General features: G+C 37.0%; 3 protein-coding genes and 6 non-coding genes across 10 annotated transcripts; all 9 read right to left on the bottom strand.

Moving 5' to 3' along the window:
• Positions 1 to 1,345: 1,345 nt before the first annotated feature.
• Positions 1,346 to 2,188, bottom strand: LOC111792560 (50S ribosomal protein L12, chloroplastic-like). The gene has a single exon (XM_023674066.1). The coding sequence runs from the start codon at positions 2,137 to 2,139 to the stop codon at positions 1,567 to 1,569; it is 573 nt and encodes a 190-aa protein (XP_023529834.1). The 5' UTR covers positions 2,140 to 2,188; the 3' UTR covers positions 1,346 to 1,566.
• Positions 2,189 to 2,561: 373 nt separating this feature from the next.
• TRNAP-UGG lies at positions 2,562 to 2,633 on the bottom strand. Its single transcript has one exon. It is a non-coding gene; the product is annotated as a tRNA-Pro (tRNA).
• Positions 2,634 to 2,740: 107 nt separating this feature from the next.
• Positions 2,741 to 2,812, bottom strand: TRNAP-UGG. The gene has a single exon. It is a non-coding gene; the product is annotated as a tRNA-Pro (tRNA).
• A 104-nt stretch (positions 2,813 to 2,916) lies between these two features.
• TRNAP-CGG lies at positions 2,917 to 2,988 on the bottom strand. The gene has a single exon. It is a non-coding gene; the product is annotated as a tRNA-Pro (tRNA).
• A 105-nt stretch (positions 2,989 to 3,093) lies between these two features.
• On the bottom strand, positions 3,094 to 3,165 carry TRNAP-UGG. Its single transcript has one exon. It is a non-coding gene; the product is annotated as a tRNA-Pro (tRNA).
• A 443-nt stretch (positions 3,166 to 3,608) lies between these two features.
• Positions 3,609 to 3,680, bottom strand: TRNAP-UGG. Its single transcript has one exon. It is a non-coding gene; the product is annotated as a tRNA-Pro (tRNA).
• A 95-nt stretch (positions 3,681 to 3,775) lies between these two features.
• TRNAP-UGG lies at positions 3,776 to 3,847 on the bottom strand. The gene has a single exon. It is a non-coding gene; the product is annotated as a tRNA-Pro (tRNA).
• Positions 3,848 to 7,980: 4,133 nt separating this feature from the next.
• Positions 7,981 to 10,630, bottom strand: LOC111793965 (myb-related protein 305). Its single transcript, XM_023676058.1, has 3 exons — positions 10,171 to 10,630; positions 9,949 to 10,078; positions 7,981 to 8,320 (listed from the first exon to the last, which is right to left on the bottom strand). Exons 1-3 carry the CDS (start codon positions 10,310 to 10,312, stop codon positions 7,990 to 7,992), a joined length of 603 nt encoding a protein of 200 aa, XP_023531826.1. The 5' UTR covers positions 10,313 to 10,630; the 3' UTR covers positions 7,981 to 7,989.
• Positions 10,631 to 13,750: 3,120 nt separating this feature from the next.
• LOC111793048 (ADP-ribosylation factor 1-like) lies at positions 13,751 to 18,302 on the bottom strand. Of its 2 annotated transcripts, none has more exons than XM_023674739.1 (7): positions 18,215 to 18,302; positions 17,572 to 17,752; positions 16,042 to 16,112; positions 15,315 to 15,434; positions 14,934 to 15,052; positions 14,202 to 14,283; positions 13,751 to 14,022 (listed from the first exon to the last, which is right to left on the bottom strand). In XM_023674739.1, exons 2-7 carry the CDS (start codon positions 17,717 to 17,719, stop codon positions 14,017 to 14,019), a joined length of 546 nt encoding a protein of 181 aa, XP_023530507.1. In that variant the 5' UTR covers positions 17,720 to 17,752; positions 18,215 to 18,302; the 3' UTR covers positions 13,751 to 14,016. The 2 variants fall into 2 exon arrangements, with proteins under 2 accessions (XP_023530507.1, XP_023530508.1); XM_023674740.1 differs by lacking the exon at positions 18,215 to 18,302 and adding an exon at positions 18,094 to 18,182.
• Between the last annotated feature and the right edge of the window lie 142 nt (positions 18,303 to 18,444).

The raw sequence follows: 18,444 nt of genomic DNA, 5'->3' as shown, positions 1-18,444 counted from the left end.
CTTGCTTTAGGTTTGATGTTTAAACCGATTCATTGAATTAGTTTTGATCAAGCTAATTCTGGAGTGAATTGTCTTGGTATCTAAGAGTGACCATCATAGATTCCAAGTTCGATCTAAGAGTCATTCATCTTCTAACCAGCTCTTGGTTGGAATCAATCCGTTAAGTTAGCTTTCTCTGTGAGTGTTTTGCAAGGATTATAGAAGAACCTCTAGCTTTGCAAATTCCAGCATTGTTGGTGCTTATCATTTGCGAGGTAATATTTTTTTTTTGTCAAGAACCAAAAAATAAAGGGCTTTCGCTCTTGCCCTAAACGAATGAATTGACGGAGAGGAACTAAGCAGCGAGAGGAAGTAGCTCAACTCAAAGAGGAGAGGGAGTAAGTAGCTCGAGATCATTCCGAGGGGACCGGTTAGATCGAGACTAGGAGAGATGATCCCCAGGACGAGAAGAAATTGAATCCATACACTCGATCCATTGCTTCTACCCCTCCCCGATGCAGCCAGCTCGGGACCCGAACTCGAATTTCAGCCACTATAGTTCAGATGCAGCATACAGCCTGACAACTGAGTGAAGGCTGGGAGTGGGCTGCTCGTGTACAATCTAAAACGATCCCACATTCCAGAAAGAATCGACGATCTAATCAAACCCTATATTTTTTAAAAAAATTAAAAATATTTGCGTTGTCACTCATAAATGTTTGACATCTAAATTTTATAAAATTTTAGTAATTATTGTAACAGGTATTAGATATGAGTAATTTTTTTTTGAAAAAAACAATAATTATAATAATAATATTAAAAAATCATCCAACCTCAAAACTTATTTAGGTTGCTCGAATCAACCGACCCAAAACCTAAAATTTTAAACAGTGTATTAGATTTTAGAAGAACTAAAAAAATTAGTGTTGCAGTAGTATTAGAATTAAGAAAAACTAGACTTAGTCGGACTTATCTTATCTCTCTTAATAGGAGAGTGTTTATTTACGAGTTTCCTCGATTCCGTTATAAGTGAGGACAAAAGAGGACTAAATGGGCGAGATGGGCGAGACTAAGATCACATCGGCCGAGAGATATTGAGTATCACAACCATACTAAGAAGAAAAAATGAATCTAAAAATGTCAATTCATAGCTAAAATTCTTCTTGGACACAACAAAAATTCTTCTTGGCATTTTATCAAACACGTTATGAGCAAGAAAATCCACGAACAGAACATGTCAGAGCTTCAGCAATGGCGAATTCGACGCACAAATTCAGGAAAAACAGAGCGTTCATCGACAGAACATCAATGAACAAATGAACAAATGAACAAAAAACCCCATCACTAAGATCACCAGAACGCCTAAGCAAAGCTTCTAGTTAACATTTTAACAAACACATTATGAGCAAGCTACAGCAACGGCGAATTGAAGGCACAAATCCAAGAACAATGAGGAATTCATTAACAGAATATCAACTAAATTCATCATCAGTTCATAATCAAAAGAATAATCTCATCTCTAGTTCCATAAGAATGCCTAAATTGTAAGTAAACTTTAAGGATTCAAGAAACTAACCAGCCACGAAATCAAACGATAGCGATCTTCGCACCAGCCTCTTCGAGCTGTTTCTTCGCATCTTCTGCTTCTTCCTTCGAAATTCCTTCTTTAAACTTCTTCGGCAAACCTTCAATCAGTTCCTTCGCCTCCTTCAACGCCAAGCTCGTCAAAGCCCTAACAGCCTTAATCACAGCAATCCTCGCATTACTCGGCACATCCTCTATAACAACATCGAACTCCGTCTTCTCCTCGACGGCAGCGGCCGCATCGTCTCCTCCGGCAGGTCCGGAAGCGACGGCGACGGCGGCAGGGGCGAATGCGGCAGCGGAAACGCCGAGCTTGTCTTGGAGGTAATCAACGAGGATTCGAGCTTCTTCGAGCGTTAATTTTGATATGACATCTCCGATTTCTGTAACTTTTTCCGGCACGGCGGTTGCGGAAAGTGGGCGGAGATGAACGAGGCGAAGAGAGAGATTGGAGGAGGATAATGAAGAGGGGAAATGGAGAGATTTGGATTTTGGGGAATGAGAAAATTTTGGTGGAAAAGAAGATGAAGAACAAGATGGGAATTGGAGAGAAGCGGTGGAGAGAGTGGAAGCCATTTTTGTAGAGAGAGAAACTGAAGATGCGATGATAAGATAATGTTGCAGTTCTGTGATCCCAACAAATGGAAGGCGAAAGTTTTGAATTCTATTTGTGACGAAATTACCCTTCGGAGAGACATTACCGCAGAGGGTATTATTGGTATAAAAATAATAATTAAAAAGAAAAATAGAAAAAGGGTTATTACGGGAATCGAGGTGCAAAGGGTATTTTTGGTATAAAAGTAGTTATTGTAGTTATTAAAAAAAGAAATAGATAAAGGGGTATTCCAAGAATGGAAAGGCCTCGAGCAAGAATCATACCACTAGATCAAAAGCCCTTCTATTTTTGACAAAATTACCTTTGAGACAATTTGATAGAGAGTTTGTGGCAGAGGGTATTATTGGTATCAAAATAGTAGTTAAGAAATAAAATAGAAGAAGAGGCATTTTGAGAATAGAACTCAAGACCTCTCGCACCCAAAGCGAGAATCATACCACTAGACCAAATGCCCTTCTATTTTTGCTAAAATTACCCTTGGGACACTTGTCTAGAGAGAGTTTGCGGCAAAGGGTATTTTTGGTATAAAAGTAGTCATTAGAAAAAGAAATAGATAATAAAGGGGCATTCCGAGAATCGAACTCAGGACCTCTCACACCCAAAGCGAGAATCATACCACTAGACTAAATGCCCTTCCATTTTTGACAAAATTACCCTTGAGACACTTTGGTAGAGAGAGTTTGCGGCAGAGGGTATTATTGGTATAAAAGTAGTCATTAGAAAAGGAAATAGATAAAGGGGCATTCCGAGAATCGAACTCGGGACCTCTCACACCCGAAGCGAGAATCATACCATTAAACCAAATGCCCTTCTATTTTTGACATAATTACCCTTGAGACACTTTGATAGAGAGAGTTTGCGGCAGAGGGTATTATTCGTATCAAAATAGTCTTTAGAAAAAAAAATAGATTAAAGGGGCATTCCGAGAATCGAACTCAAGACCTCTCGCACCCAAAGCGAGAATCATACCACTAGACCAAATGCCCTTCTATTTTTTACAAAATTACCCTTGAGACAATTTGATAGAGAGTTTACGGCAGAGGGTATTATTGGTATCAAAATAGTAGTTAAGAAATAAAATAGAAGATGGGGCATTTTGAGAATTGAACTCGGGACCTCTCACACCCGAAGCGAGAATCATACCACTAGTCCAAATGCTCTTCTAATTTTGACAAAATTACCCTTGAGACACTTTGATAGGGAGAGTTTGCGGTAGGGGATATTATTGGTATCAAAATAGTAATTAAGAAATAAGATAGAAGGAGCAGATAATCAAACTCGACCTTTCGCACCAAACAAGAATCAACGAAATGTCCTAGTTTGCGACATTTCTAACAAAATTATCTTGAGACAATTTGGGAGAGAGAGTTTGCAACCGAGGGAATTATTGGTATAAACATAGTAATTATGAAACAAAATACAAATTGAAGGGGCATTACGAGAATCGAACTCGGGACCTCTCGCACCCAAAACAAGAATCATACCACTAGACCAAATGCCCTTAGTTTTCAAACATCATTACCCTAGACAATTTGGTAGAGTGAGTTTAAGACAGAGGGTATTAGTGGTATTAAAATAGTACTAAAACTGAAAAACGGGGCATTCCGAGAATCGAACTCGGGACCTCTCGCACCCAAAGCGAGAATCATACCACTAGACCAAATGCCCTTTTTATTCATATCTTAATATTATCTTACAATATAAAAGTTTATTAACTGGGCCGACCTTTTCAGCCCAATTTTGGTTTCGGCTGGACCGATTTGGGCCCAAATTTTAGAGGATAGATTTCTAGATATGGCTTATACATTAATTTTCCTATTAAATATTTCGATTTATTTTATTTTTTTATCCTACTAACCCTACAAATAAGAAGACATTTTACTTCCTCAACCCTTTTTATTTTAATAGATGGACGCTTTTTTTCTACCAATTGGGGCCCTCCCTTCACCATGATTGGACCAAACGCCCTCGTATGGAGTTATCCGAGTTTTAACAAGTGCATAGCAGGATGTTAGATGTCCTTCGCTTGAGCGACGCTGGTTCACGTTATTCGAGTTCGATAACTACCCACCATCGTCCAAAGTTAGGTTAGTTCAAAATCATGAAAATAAATTGGGTTTAAAATACTTTAATAATGCATGTAATAGTTGATTTTGGAGATGTAGGGTATCGATTCCTATACCTCTCACATGCTAAACGAGCGTTCTACTATTTGAGCTACGTCCCCGTGTATGAAATCCAATAAAGGCTACAATTGTTTTTTTCTAACCCCATGAATATCTTTTCTCTACTATACTCGACGTGATGAGAGTTCGTATTAATATCGAGACTTACAAAAATTAGGTATGAGTGTTAAAAATTTAGCATAGCCTCAAAACACGAGGTCTATGAGTTCTCGGTATATTTCTCACGTACGCCATAATCATTTTGGAAAGAGTTTCCACCTTATTTTTTCTATAATAATCTACTTCTCGAGCCTCTCATGTTAGAATCCGAGCTTGGAGATTGGGGTAACCATAGATCAGTTTCTTTTGAAATGCTCGAGTTTAAGTCACAAACGAATTCGAGAAGGCTGACTAATTAGGGTTTCGATTTCAGGATCGAACATGTGAGAGTTATTCAAATTTCACATGGGATGAGAATTGGATTTGAATAATCTTAATAAATTTTATTCTTTTAGCATAAAAAACATGTGATGATAAAGAAAAATGAGTGGTTCTTATAAAGGATAGTGCATGAAATAACGAACTTCTTATTTAGGACTTGGGATGCTAAAGTTCAAAGTTTGGTACTCCCTAAATTAAATTGATACCTACCATTATTCTCCTTTCTACCTAACATTTTGTACCTAAACTTTGTCGGGGTTGTCGTTTAGATGTTCGAGAAGATTACATTTGCGTGGGGTCGAGGGCGGAAATGGGGATTGGGAGGAATCTGTTTGTGAGGTCGCACATTAGTTAGAGAGGGGAACGAGACATTCCTTATAAGGTTGTGGAAATCTCTTCCTAATAGACATGTTTCAAAACCGTGAGGCTAACGACGATACGTAATGGGCTAAAGCGGACAATATCTGCTAGCGGTGGGCTTGGGCTGTTACAAATGGAATCAGAGCCAGATATCGGACGGTGTGCCGGCAAGGACGCTGGGCCTCAAGGGGGATAGATTGTGAGGTCTCACATCGGTTAGAGAGTTTCTTATAAGGTTGTGGAAACCTCTCCCTACTAGACGCGTTTTAAAACCATGAGACTGATGAAAGCTAGGTAATGAGCCAAAGCAGACAATATCTGTTAGCGGTGGACTTGGGCTGTTACAAATGGTATCAGAGCCAGACATCTGACGGTGTGCCAGAGAGGACGCTGGACCCCAATGGGGATAGATTGTGAGGTCCCACATCGGTTGGAGAGGGAAACAAATCATTCGTTGTAAGGTTGTGGAAACCTCTCCCTAGTAGACGCGTTTTAAAACCATGAGACTGATGAAAGCTAGGTAATGAGCCAAAGCGGACAATATCGGCTAGCGGTGGACTTGGGCTGTTACAAGTGGTATCAGAGCCAAACATTTGACGGTGTGCCAGCGAGGACGCTGGACCCCAATGGGGATAGATTTTGAGGTCCCACATCGGTTGGAGAAGGAAACAAATCATTCCTTATAAAGTTGTGGAAACCTCTCCTTAGTATATGCGTTTTAAAACCATGAGGCTGACGAACACTACGTAATGGGCCAAAGCGGACAATATCTACTAGCTGTGGGCTTGGGCTGTTACAAGTGGTATCAGAGCCAGACATCGGACGGTGTGCCAGCGAGGACGTTGGACCCCAATGGGGATAAATTTTGAGGTCTCACATCGGTTGGAGAGGGAAACGAATCATTCCTTATAAGATTGTGGAAACCTCTCCCTAGTAGACGAGTTTTAAAACCATGAGGCTGACGAACGCTAGGTAATGGGCCAAAGCGGACAATATCTACTAGCTGTAGGCTTAGGCTGTTACAAATGGTATCAGAGCCAAACATCTGACGGTGTGCCAGCGAGGATGCTGGACCCCAATGGGGATAGATTGTGAGGTCCCACATCGGTTGGAGAGGAAAACAAATCATTCCTTATAAGATTGTAGAAACCTCTCCCTAGTAGATGCGTTTTAAAACCATGAGGCTGACGAACGCTACGTAATGGGCCAAAGCGGACAATATCTATTAGCGGTGTGTTTGGGCTATTACACTGTCCCTTCTCCCTCTTCATTTTTCGTTTAAATGAGGATTCATCACCCCCTTCTAAGAAGGTCCCCACGGAACCCCGACCCTAGAGGGTAAATGAGCATATCTAAGAATCAACTTAAACTTATAAGGATCTAGTTGTAGTGATTAAACTTGATATCATATAGCAAGCGATCGTGTGTTCAAATCCAAATAATTTAACATTTCACGTGTCGGGCATCGTGAGACTAATCAATTTCATATTCACGAGCTTAAGTTTTTAGGTTGAATTAGAACGAGTGTCACTACAATACCACCGTCATTCTTTCTGTAACGTACAAACGACTATTAGCTAAACTACAGTCACTACGGTATCAACATGTCAGTGTTGCTATCAAAGGAGGAATAGTGAACGAGAGAAGGATATGTACGACTACGACGCTCGACATGTGATAACATGTTAAAATGAGTGGACGATCAGTGTTGTTATCAAAGGAGAGATAGAGAGCGAGAGAAAGGTAGGTAAGACTCGACGCTCGACATGTGATAACATGTTAAAACGAGTGGACGAGAATATACCGAACGACATGTGAAAGACATTTGCTTTAAATTGAGGAATGCAAGAGTTAGGCTAATGTCGATCTCTTAAGGTTGAATGGAAATGCTAAGAGCATAGGATGTGTAAAAAGGGTTTCATTTGTTCGACAAGAATTATGTATTACGTGTCAATTTCTCGTGTTTTTTGTTTGGTAAATAATTATAAGCTTCATTTAATTAGAAATTAAAAACAAAAATAATAAATTTTAAAATTATTTGGTAATAAAGAAATTGGTATATATATATATATCCTAACCTAACCATGGTTAAGAAATTGGTTAAGGGAACCCACTGGAGCCGTAGCAAAAGCGAGTTTTCATGTGGCAATTGTCACTACTTATGAACTCGAACCTGGGTGATCGATCCATGACCAGGATGAAGCTTGGGTGAAACCAAATGGAGGTCCGAACCGACTGATATTGAAGAATCAGCGGATGAGTTGTGGTTAGGGGTGAAATACCACTAGAATCCAAAGCTAGCTGATTCTCCCCGAAATACATTAAGTATCGAGACTATCTCCAATGACTCGAATGTTTGAATCGTTTCTAAGGTTTAATAATCATTTTGATTGCTGAGCTTTCAAAAAAATTTTATTTCAGTCCCTACGACATTTATTTGAAAATATCTATTTAGTCCCTAAACTTAAATATAATTAAAAAATATATATATTTTGGTCCTATGTGGGTTATTTTTTAAAAAATTATGGGATAAAAAATAGACATTTTAAAAGTTTAAGATCAAAATGAAATTTTTTTAAAGTTCAGAGGCAAAAATGGAACAAACGTTAAAATTGAAGGACCGAAGTGAAGTTATACCTGAAGTCTCGGTTGATATCAATTTAAACAAACCAAAACATGATCGCTATACAATAAACCAATACAATATAACGGATGTTACAAGTCATGATAAACAGTGATATACATCGAGACGAAAATGATACTCGTCATTTTCGAGAATATTTATATGCTTTATTCAAATAATACCCGTAATTTATTTTAATTAATTAATTAATTAATTAATTTTTATTGGTTGAGAAGTTGCATAGACCATAGATCCTCCATGCTCCAATAATTTTGATTGGAATGATCAATTGGGAGCAAAGGCAATGAGAAGGCATCAAGATTTTGAGTGTAATTTGGAGGAGAATAGGTTTCCATTATTGGATCCATTGTGTAAGAACTTGGAGCTTCTTCATTCACTTGATTACGATCCCGAGACGTTGCTTTTGAGCTCGTTTGTCGAGCGTTGAAGCGATGATACCCTTGCTTTACGTGCTTTTGGATTCTCGTCCTCCAGTAGTTCTTTATCTCATTATCCGTCCTTCCCGGGAGATGCTTTGCTATTTTCGACCACCTGGAAAGATGATCATATGAAATGAGATAAAAGGAACCCATTTGTTTACTTCTTCGACTTTTTTTGAAATATATAACCGTATCTTGTTAGATGTAACAGCCCAAGTTCACTGCTAGTAGAATATATTGTCCTCTCTAGGCTTCCCCTCAAAGTTGTAAAACATGTATGCTATGGTCAAGGTCTAGCCCTACTTCAACCAGTGTCTCGTACCATCCGCAGAATATAGTGTCCTCTTTGAGCTTCCTCTCAAGGTTTTAGAACATGTCTGCTATGGTGAGGGTCTAGCCCTATTCCGGTGACGGGCTCTGATGCCATTTGTAACAACTCAACCACACCGTTATCATATATTGTTCTCTTTAGGCTTTTCTTTCCGACCTTGCCCTTTAGGTTTTAAAACGCTCCACTAAGGAGAGGTTCCACACTGTTATAAGAAATGTTTGGTTCCCCACGTAGGGTTAGATGATGTGTTTCGTTTAGGGCCACGAAAATTCGAGTTTTTTTTTTCTTTTTTTAAAGAAAAAATTTGTGGGTTAAATTTGATTGGTCATGTTGAATGGCTGAAAATCAAGCTCCGCCACGTAGGATTTCATGTATTTAAAGGACTCCAAAAATCCCAATATTTTTAAAAGAATTTGTAGAATATTCAATCTCAAGTTTCCAAGCTGAGAACACAATGCTGAATCACAGGTAGATTTCTTCAAATGAAGTTTTTTTTTTTTTTTTTTTTTTTTGAAATTTCAAAATATATAATTTAATGTTTAAATTTTAATATAATTTAATTTCTGTTAAATAATTAAAGGATTGGATTAAGTTTAAATAATGAAAAATAAAATTATTCCAATATTTAAAATAATATTTGAAAATAAATAAATAAATATTTTATTTTTACTGAAAATAAAAAATTAAATAAATAGCTGTCATTTCTTCATATTTTTTGTTTTCATTTTAAAGATAAACTTTTAAATATTTAAGAAAAATAAGAAATTAACGAAAGAAATATTTTTAAGAACTAATTTTTGTAAATTTTAATTTAAAATCAAAACACTTTTAAGAAAATAATTTTTTTGGAATATAAAATAATTACCAAACAAGCTTGTAATATTTATTTCTTTTTTCAATACAAAGTAATAATAATAATAATAAAATAATAATAATATATATATATATATATATATATATATATATATATATATATATATATGCATATGTATGTATATACCATGCAAAATCATTTCTTTTTCTTTCAATTTTCTCAAGTAACTTATAGAAATTTTAAAATAAAATAAAATAAAATAATCATTAAAAACGTGCATAAAAAGGAGAATTTGAAAAGAAACGTGTTGTCGTGGCCACGGAAGCCCTAATATTCTTCCTCGGCTAAGCCTCTAACGAGATTCCAAAATCTCGGTCGGGCGATTGGAGAAAGAAATATATGACCAATCTTCTTGCTCGATAAGAATATTTCTATATCTTAGTTTCAACGATATGTAAAATCGAGGATTCGAACGTTTGACCTCTTAATAGAAAATACAAAATTTATATCAGTTGATTTCGATTTTTTTATTGAGTTATATTGATTATAGTCCTGTTATGTATGAAGATCTGTTTTTGCGTAAATAAAATCTTACTTGTTTCCCCATTTGGCATGTAGTTCTATGATCAGTAGTTGTTCATCTGAGGTGATGTTGCCTCGTCGAACATTGGGATGGAGGTAGTTCAGCCACCGGAGTCGACAGCTCTTCCCGTTACGTTTTAGACCTGGAATGATCGGGTTTGGGAAAAAAGGGCGGAAACTATCAAAATTAGGGTTTTTGAGAAAATTTGAGAGAGAGAGAGATTTTGATTGTTACCAGCTGATAGAGCAAGAGAGTTCCAAACACCTTCACCATGATTGGCTATGTAGTTGATGAGAATCAAGTCTTCTTCCATAGTCCATGGCCCTTTCCTAACCTCCACCACACCTTCGGCTGAGTTGCATGCTTTTCTATCCATTTTAGAGAGAGAAAGAGAGAGAGAGATGATAAGATCATGACGGTAGTTAGGGTTTTATAGAGAGGCCAAACGGAAGGAAAAGGTACGTATGAGTTACCCTCGTTGCAAAGGGACGGGGCGAACTAAAGAAGGTCAGTCGTACTCGTTTAGTACCTTTAATACAAGGCTGGCCAAAGAAGATTAGTTGTATTTGTGTAGTAACCTTGATATAGGACTAGCCAAAGAAGGCCGGTCGTACTCGTTTATTACCCTTGATACAGGGTTAGTCAAAGAAGGTCAGTTGTACTCGTGTAGTACCCTTGATACAGGACCAACCAAAGAAGGTCGGTCGTACTCGTTTAGTACCCTTGATAAAGGGTTAGCCAAAGAAGGTCAGTCGTACTCATTTAGTACCCTTAATACAGGGCTAGCCAAAGAAGGCCAGTTGTACTCGTTTAGTACCCTTGATACAGGACCAACTCAAGAAGGTTGGTCGTACTCATTTAGTACCCTTGATACAGGGTTAGCCAAAGAAGGGCAGTCATACTCGTTTAGTACTCTTGATACAGGGCCAGCCAAAGAAGGCCAGTTGTACTCGTGTAGTACCCTTGATATAGAACCAACCAAAGAGGGTCAGTCGTACCCGTTTAGTACCCTTGATACAGGGTTAGCCAAAGAAGGCCAGTCGTACTCGTTTAGTACCCTTGATATAGGGCAAACCAAAGAAGGTCAATCGTACTCGTTTAGTACCCTTGATACAGAACCAACAAAAGAAGGGTTGATCGTACTTGTTTAGTACCCTCGATACAGGGTTAGCCAAAGAAGGTCAATCATACTCGTGTAGTACCCTTGATACAACGTCAGCCAAAGAAGGTCGGTCGTACTCGTGTAGTACCGTTGATACAAGACCAACCAAAGAAGGTTGGTCGTACTTGTTTAGTACCCTTGATACAAGGTTAGCCAAAGAAGGTCAGTCGTACTCGTTTAGTACCCTTAATACACGGCTAGTCAAAGAAGGTCAGTCATACTCGTGTAGTACCCTTGATACATGACCAACCAAAGAAGGCTAGTCGTACTCGTTTAGTACCCTTGATCCTATTCAGTTAACGTCTTCCATGCGATAATGTATTCACTGTCTTTAAAAAAGTCATAATACTTAATTGCTCGACTTATGCTTATATCACAATAATTACAATATTACCCAGATATTTTGTAAACATTAGCCTTCTTTTGCATGGTTTCGCACGTGTGTCCTAGAAACATACGAGTGCGATGGAAAAATTAGGGTTCCGAGCACATGGATTGATATATTCGTGTGAACTATAAATATGAATTGTAAGAATAATTGAATTCTTCTACGCATTTTCCTTTCTCTTTTTTAGATTCTTCATTGAAGTGGAGAAATGAATAAAGTTCGTAACTCCAAATTAGGGTTCTAGCTCGATTCTTGCTTTTTAAAAGAACAAGGGTCGAATCGAGAAGAATGACCTACTACTCATAAAAAAAAATAAGCTTCTCGAGCTAATGATCATCGAGACGATGCACAGAATCTTTCCTTTCAGAATTCCAGTTGACTAAATATTGGGAAAGAAACGTGTAAATAAATAGACTCGTTCCTCATTACAGCTACGCAATGTTACGTTAGCTTTGCTCGGCATTACTCTAAATTACCTCTCGTATATAAATATTTATTATTGTGAGTTTTTTTTTATTCATTTCATTATCGAAAAATTATTACCTCTCATATTGTTTAATTTTAACGCACAATCGCCTTGTATCTACTATTTGACTCAAGTTCATTACCATATGCACGTTTATGTCATTTATGGTTAGATTTTTTCGTAATGACCCGACTCTCTAAAACCCTAGTTCGACTCAAGTTTGTTATTACATGCATGTTTATGTTGTCTAGGGAAATCCGACTCTCTAAAACCCTAGACCGGCTCGAGGTTATTACCATATGCATGCTTATATCATTTGTGGCTAGACTTTTTGACGTTATTAATTGTTTCTTCATCACATACAACGTAATGAAGAAGTTTCGAGAGTAATAAAAGAAAGTTCAAGCTGAAAACTAATATTGAGACATTATTAAATTAAAAAAAGTTCGTTAAAAGTACTAATATCTAATCCTTCGGTTTTTAAATATATTGACATATCGATGAATATTTTAATCGTTGAAAATAAATATTTTTAATCTCAACAGTGGAGCGCTATCGTTGAGGAAACAGGAAGTGAGTCAAGAAAAAACGACACGATCAGATCCTTCTCGATCTTCTGAACGTAGACGTATCCTCGATCGTATAACTCGAGAAAATAACATCCACATGCTTTAGGGTTAGTCTAAAATAATAATTTAAATTAAAAGACAAAATTCCTAACTTGTTTAAATCCAAGCAAGTATTAGCCACTCATTTATTGATTATTCCTTTTTCTTTAATTTTTTTTTTCCAATTATATTACACAAATATTAATCACTTAAAAGGAAAGCTAAATGGAAGAAGTGCTTTTTATAGAACACTATGTTGGGACCAATGCTTTGATGACTATACTCTTGATTTAATACACCAAACTCTATCCTTCTCTCTTGAATTAACAACTTTGTATAGACATTAGATTTGGGTTTAGTGCTCGATGTTCGTTCTTCAAGAAGATAAACGAATATATAAAAAAGTATCTTTTGATTTATGGGATTCGAATCCCCAACACCGTGGTTCGTAGCCACGTGCTCTAATCCTCTAAGCTACAGGCTCCACCCCGTCTCCATTAGATCTGTTCCCGAGGGTACCCTAAAAAAAGGAACCTTTCCTCTCTCCAGTCATTTGCCATTTCGGGTTAAGAAGATGTGAAAGCGCCTCTCTCTCTAATAAGAATCGTGCTTTTCTACTTTTTCTGCAGGACCTCCCCTATAGTATCAACTTTTTTAACTCTCTTGAAATATTGTCATAATGTTCTGTTAAAAAAATTTACGAATTTGTATGGGTGTTTTGTCCAAAACAATCCATTCTTGAATGTATATGTACCAAAATAGTCATTATAAAATATAGATATCAAAAAGTAAAAAGTGGGAAAAAAAAAAAAAAAAATCATGAATGTATCGGTTTATATTTTTCTAGTTGAAAAACATTAGTTCACGAACATGAAAACTTGTAATTCTATCGATTAAACTCCCAAATATGATAAATGAATCAATTTAGACTCTCAATTTAAAAATCATTCAAGAATGGTTTAAATTCAAACCTTAGCTCAAAAATTAAATTCAAATAATTGATACAATGCAAATAATCGATACCATCATTAATGTAAGGTTAAGTATATAAATGGATTTGAGTCTTAAATAAATATGAAATTTTAATATTTTTAAACATCATTTTGGAATATGTTTAATGTATAGTATTGATTGTGTAATGATCCATATCAATTGTGACATACTCACAATTACATTTCATAATCATATCGATCAGATAAAAAGATTGGCTTGATATTAAACGATACGAAAGCAGTACAATAATGCATTTCGAGGAGCCAAGAAGTATACGCTTAAAGCAGCAATTAACAACTTGGAGTGAAATTTAAAGTGTAGTCAAATGTTTCCCAACTAAAACTATCTCTTGAATCAAACGAAACTATGGGTACTAGAAGGATGAGGACTCTTGAGGGCGAGATAAACAAACTAACCAAAGAAGGGCGCGGGAATTTGAACGACCATCAGATCATTTACCGCTTCAACCCTGATTTGTAAGGGAATTCAACAAGTTAAAAGAGGGAAAGATAAGAATCAAATATACATTTTGTTTGTTAGTTCAATTAGAAGAGAACAAGAAATGGTCAAGAAACTAGAAGCTAATGCAAAGAAACTCAGAACCCAGCAAAACAATTGTGTTTTAGATCTAATACAAGAAGCAGTTACCTTGCTAGCAATGTTGTTGGAAAGCCAGTCTAGACCTTCGTACAGCCCCTCTCCAGATGTCGCGCATGTGCTCTGAATGTACCTGGAACAAAGCACAATGTAGAATGAATATATTAATAGAGCGCAAGCAACTTTGATTAAACTTAAAAGACATTTATCTTAACTTTGGGATAATAAAATGTAACAGCTCAAGACCACTGTTAGCAGATGTTGTCTGCTTTGGCACGTTACGTATCACCGTTAGCCTCACGGGCTTAAAACGCGTCTGTAAGGGAGAGGTTTCCACACCCTTATAAAGGAATGCTTCGGTCTCTTCTCCAAATGATGTGGGATCTCAAAATCCACTCTCCTTGAGCGGGGCCCCGCGTCCCACTAACACACCGCTTGGTGCCTGGCTCTGATACTATTTGTGGCAGTCCAAGGCCTCCGCTAGCAATTATTGTCTGTTTTGGCCCATTACGTATCACCAACAGTCTCACGGTTTTAAAACGCGTATGTTAGGGAGAGGTTTCTACACCTTTATAAGGAATGCTTCGTTCCTCTCTCCAACCGATGTGTGATCTCACGTAAAAGGTCAAGTAGTTGACTATGAAAAACATATCAATAAAGGTGAGTTTCGACTATCTTCAAGTACACTTTCAGTTAATGTTACAGGTTTTAACAAGAGAAATAATACTGCCCACCAGATCTAATCGATGAGATATCCACACGAGACAAAAGCAAATAATTTACCAGTGGCGCTGACGAAGAGAGTGAAGACCAAGCTTGTCAGTTATTTCTGCAGCATTCATGGCATTAGGAAGATCTTGCTTGTTTGCAAATACAAGCAAAACAGCATCTCTAAGCTCATCCTGCAATCATTAGAATGTAAAATACCACTATCAGACAAGACTCAAATGGAAGAAAAGGGCCTAAAAACTCTATGAGCTACTATGCTGCTATGACGGTACTAAAAAACTCTATCCACTCCACCTTGAGAGATAAAGTTAACAATTAAAAAGTAGAGCCAATCAATTGATGAATAAAGCTATAATAAGAACGAAATACAAACAGCAATAGATCATCACAGTATTAACGTACAGAGTGGAAAGATGTAAACAGGTACTAATATACCTCATTCAACATTCTGTGCAACTCATCTCTTGCCTCGACAACTCGGTCCCTATCGTTGCTATCCACAACAAAAATAAGGCCCTGTGTATTCTGGAAATAGTGCCTCCAAAGTGGACGGATCTTTTTGAAAAGAAAAACCATAGTCAAACATTAAGAATCATAACAATTCTGAACAACTTTTTTTCTTCTAATGAGCATATAAAGTACAAACAAAGGCCTAAAATGACGCATAATTACTTAAAAGTGTGGCATTCATTTGTCTTCACATATAATTCTTGTAAATAAATAAAATTTTGAGCACTTCAGTTCATGTATCTAATAATTTTTTTGTCAAATTTGACATGTTTTTATTATGCTAATTGGACATGTGCCCATCAAGTGACAAACTCATATTCAATTTGTTCAGCTAGTAAATGATACATACTTATCATGCTTAACAAGTATCTATAACATGTCCAACAAGTGTTGGAGTATCAGACGCAAGTTGGACATGGACACACAACTCAAAGTAAAGGTTTCAAACTTCACACGCTCTAGACTACCAATAGTAAAAAAAATTAAAAAAAGACTGCAAGTTGACGATTAAATCGACCACTTATGTACATCACAGAATATAAAAACAGGGAAGGCTAATTTCCAGATAAAATAACTATTTCTCTTTAGTTTAATAAAAAGAACACAGCTTGCCTCACACATACAGGGGAAGGGAAGAGAGAGAGATGCACACCTTGTCCTGACCACCAACATCCCAGACGGTAAAGCTGATGTTCTTGTACTCTACAGTCTCCACATTAAATCCTGAAGAAAAGAATCGACAGATATATTGGTAAAATTTACACAATGGTTTCGTGAAGATCCTCATGCAATAATTCTAATGCTTTGAAGAAAGACGTCACTTGAACTATTTGAACTACAACATCATTTGAAATATCCCCCTTTTTCCATTACAGAGATCCAATTTATGTTAAGCCCCAATGAAAGAATTCCAAGAAGAAATGTCCCTATTAACTACTGCAACAATGCAAAAAGATGCTCACGTTCTCTCCCTAGCACTCGGGGATCTGAACTATGGCAGTTAGAAAGTTTGAGGTTTTTCCAATGATGTTTACTCCTTCAAGTGTTGAGAGAGGAATCGAACATCAGTTCTTCTCAGTTGGCTTTATGGGTAAAAAGGGATACCTCTCAAATTTCTACCAGCTTCAGCTCGCCTTGGGACATGGATTAGATACAAGACACATTTTTGAACGGCAGTTCAATCTTGGAAACACCAAAACTTTCAGGACTAATCGAATGAAAAACAGATGTTTGGGATAGAGAAAATATCAAACTCGGGGCTCGTCTTCAAAGATCGTTGAGGAGATCAGCAGCAAGAGAAAGAACAATCTTACAGCTCTCACGAGAACTGATCAAAAAGGTCGAAATATTATCTGCTGGCAAGCTATAAAAGGATGATGCGTAGCGGTGGGGGTACCTCAAAAAAATAAACAGACCTTCACAGGTCCTCGTTAAAGAGAGGTGAAGACAGTTACAGAAATTAAAGAATGTGCTCTGTTCCCTAAGCGAGGTTGTTTAACATTGTGCAGTACTTTTTATCTAACTTTGCCACTTAAATCCCCTCTCTGTTAAAAAATCTCAACAACAATGTCATGTTAGGAATTACGGATCTCCTCAATAGTATGATATTGTCCACCTTGAGCATAAGATCTCATGGGTTTGCTTTGGGCCTCCCCAAAAGACCTCATACCAATGGAGATGTATTCCTTACTTATAAACTCATGATCATCGACTCCCTCCCAACAATCCTCAACAATCCTTCCATTGAACAAAGTACACCATAGAGCCTCCCCTTAATCGAGGCTCGACTCCTTTCTCTGAAGCCCTCAAACAAAGTACACCTTTTGTTCGATACATGAGTCACTTTTGACGACACCTTCGAGACTAGCAACTTCTTTGTTCGCACTTAAGCATTCTATTGACATGGCTAAATTAAGGGCACGACTCTGGTAACATGTTAGTAATCACACTCCACAATGGTCTGATATTGTCCACTTTGAGCATAAGCTCTTATAGATTTGCTTTAGGCTTCCCCAAAGGGCCCCATACCAATGGAGATGTATTCCTTACTTATAAAACCATGATCATCCTCTAAATTAGCCAACGTGGGATTCCCTCCCAACAATCCTCAACATGCCAAGGACTTAGAGAAGAAATTCAAAAAAGTTGCAACCAATTCCGTGTTTCATCAATAGAGACTCACCAATGGTGGGGATTGTGGTAACAATTTCTCCGAGCTTTAGCTTGTACAGGATCGTGGTCTTACCAGCAGCATCAAGACCCACCATCAAAATGCGCATCTCTTTCTTAGAAAAGAGTCTGCCGAAGAGCTTCGTGAAGGTCAACCCCATTTCTACTTCCCTCTAAGAGAAACAATCAAAGAACTGGCAAGCGATAACATTCAAAATTAGAAAATCAAACATCTCAAAAACAAATTCAGCATGCATTGAAACAGATTTAAAAGATCTTCCACTACAAAATCCTAATGATCATCATAAACAGAAAACAGCGACCTAAATAGCACACGACTACAAACAAACATCATAAATATTCATTTTACCACAATACTTTGACCCTCCTGATGACATTCATATCAAACAATGAGAAATTCAAACTAATCCAGGGTAATTTCCATTATAGCAGGCATAAAATTCAAACAAAAAGAATTAGCAATACATATCCAAACAACGAGGAAGATCAACAAGAATAAACAACAGCAATGTACCCAGCAAATGAATAAAATAAATCCGTAAAGATTTAAGAACGATCGATATCTTCCAGGGAGATCCTACAGAATTGAACTTGAAAGTTGAAGATTGAAGAAAAATGGAGCCAAAGTAGATAACCTCTCGAATTCGGGGCCTTCAGGAGACAGATCTGAAGGGAAAAGGGGCAACAAGATCGTACCACGATTCTTTCTCCGTTTCTTATATTGGCTTCAGAATTATTTATTTATTTATTTATTTATTAAAATTTATGTTTAAATTACAAATTACAACTTGGTTATATATATATATATATATATATATAGTGCTAAATTACAGATTTAATTTTTATAATATTTAATTCAATATTT

The sequence above is a fragment of the Cucurbita pepo genome, chromosome LG04 (assembly GCF_002806865.2).
Source record: "Cucurbita pepo subsp. pepo cultivar mu-cu-16 chromosome LG04, ASM280686v2, whole genome shotgun sequence".
NCBI classification, from domain to species: Eukaryota; Viridiplantae; Streptophyta; class Magnoliopsida; order Cucurbitales; family Cucurbitaceae; genus Cucurbita; species Cucurbita pepo.
This window is presented reverse-complemented; position numbering and strand designations above follow the sequence as displayed.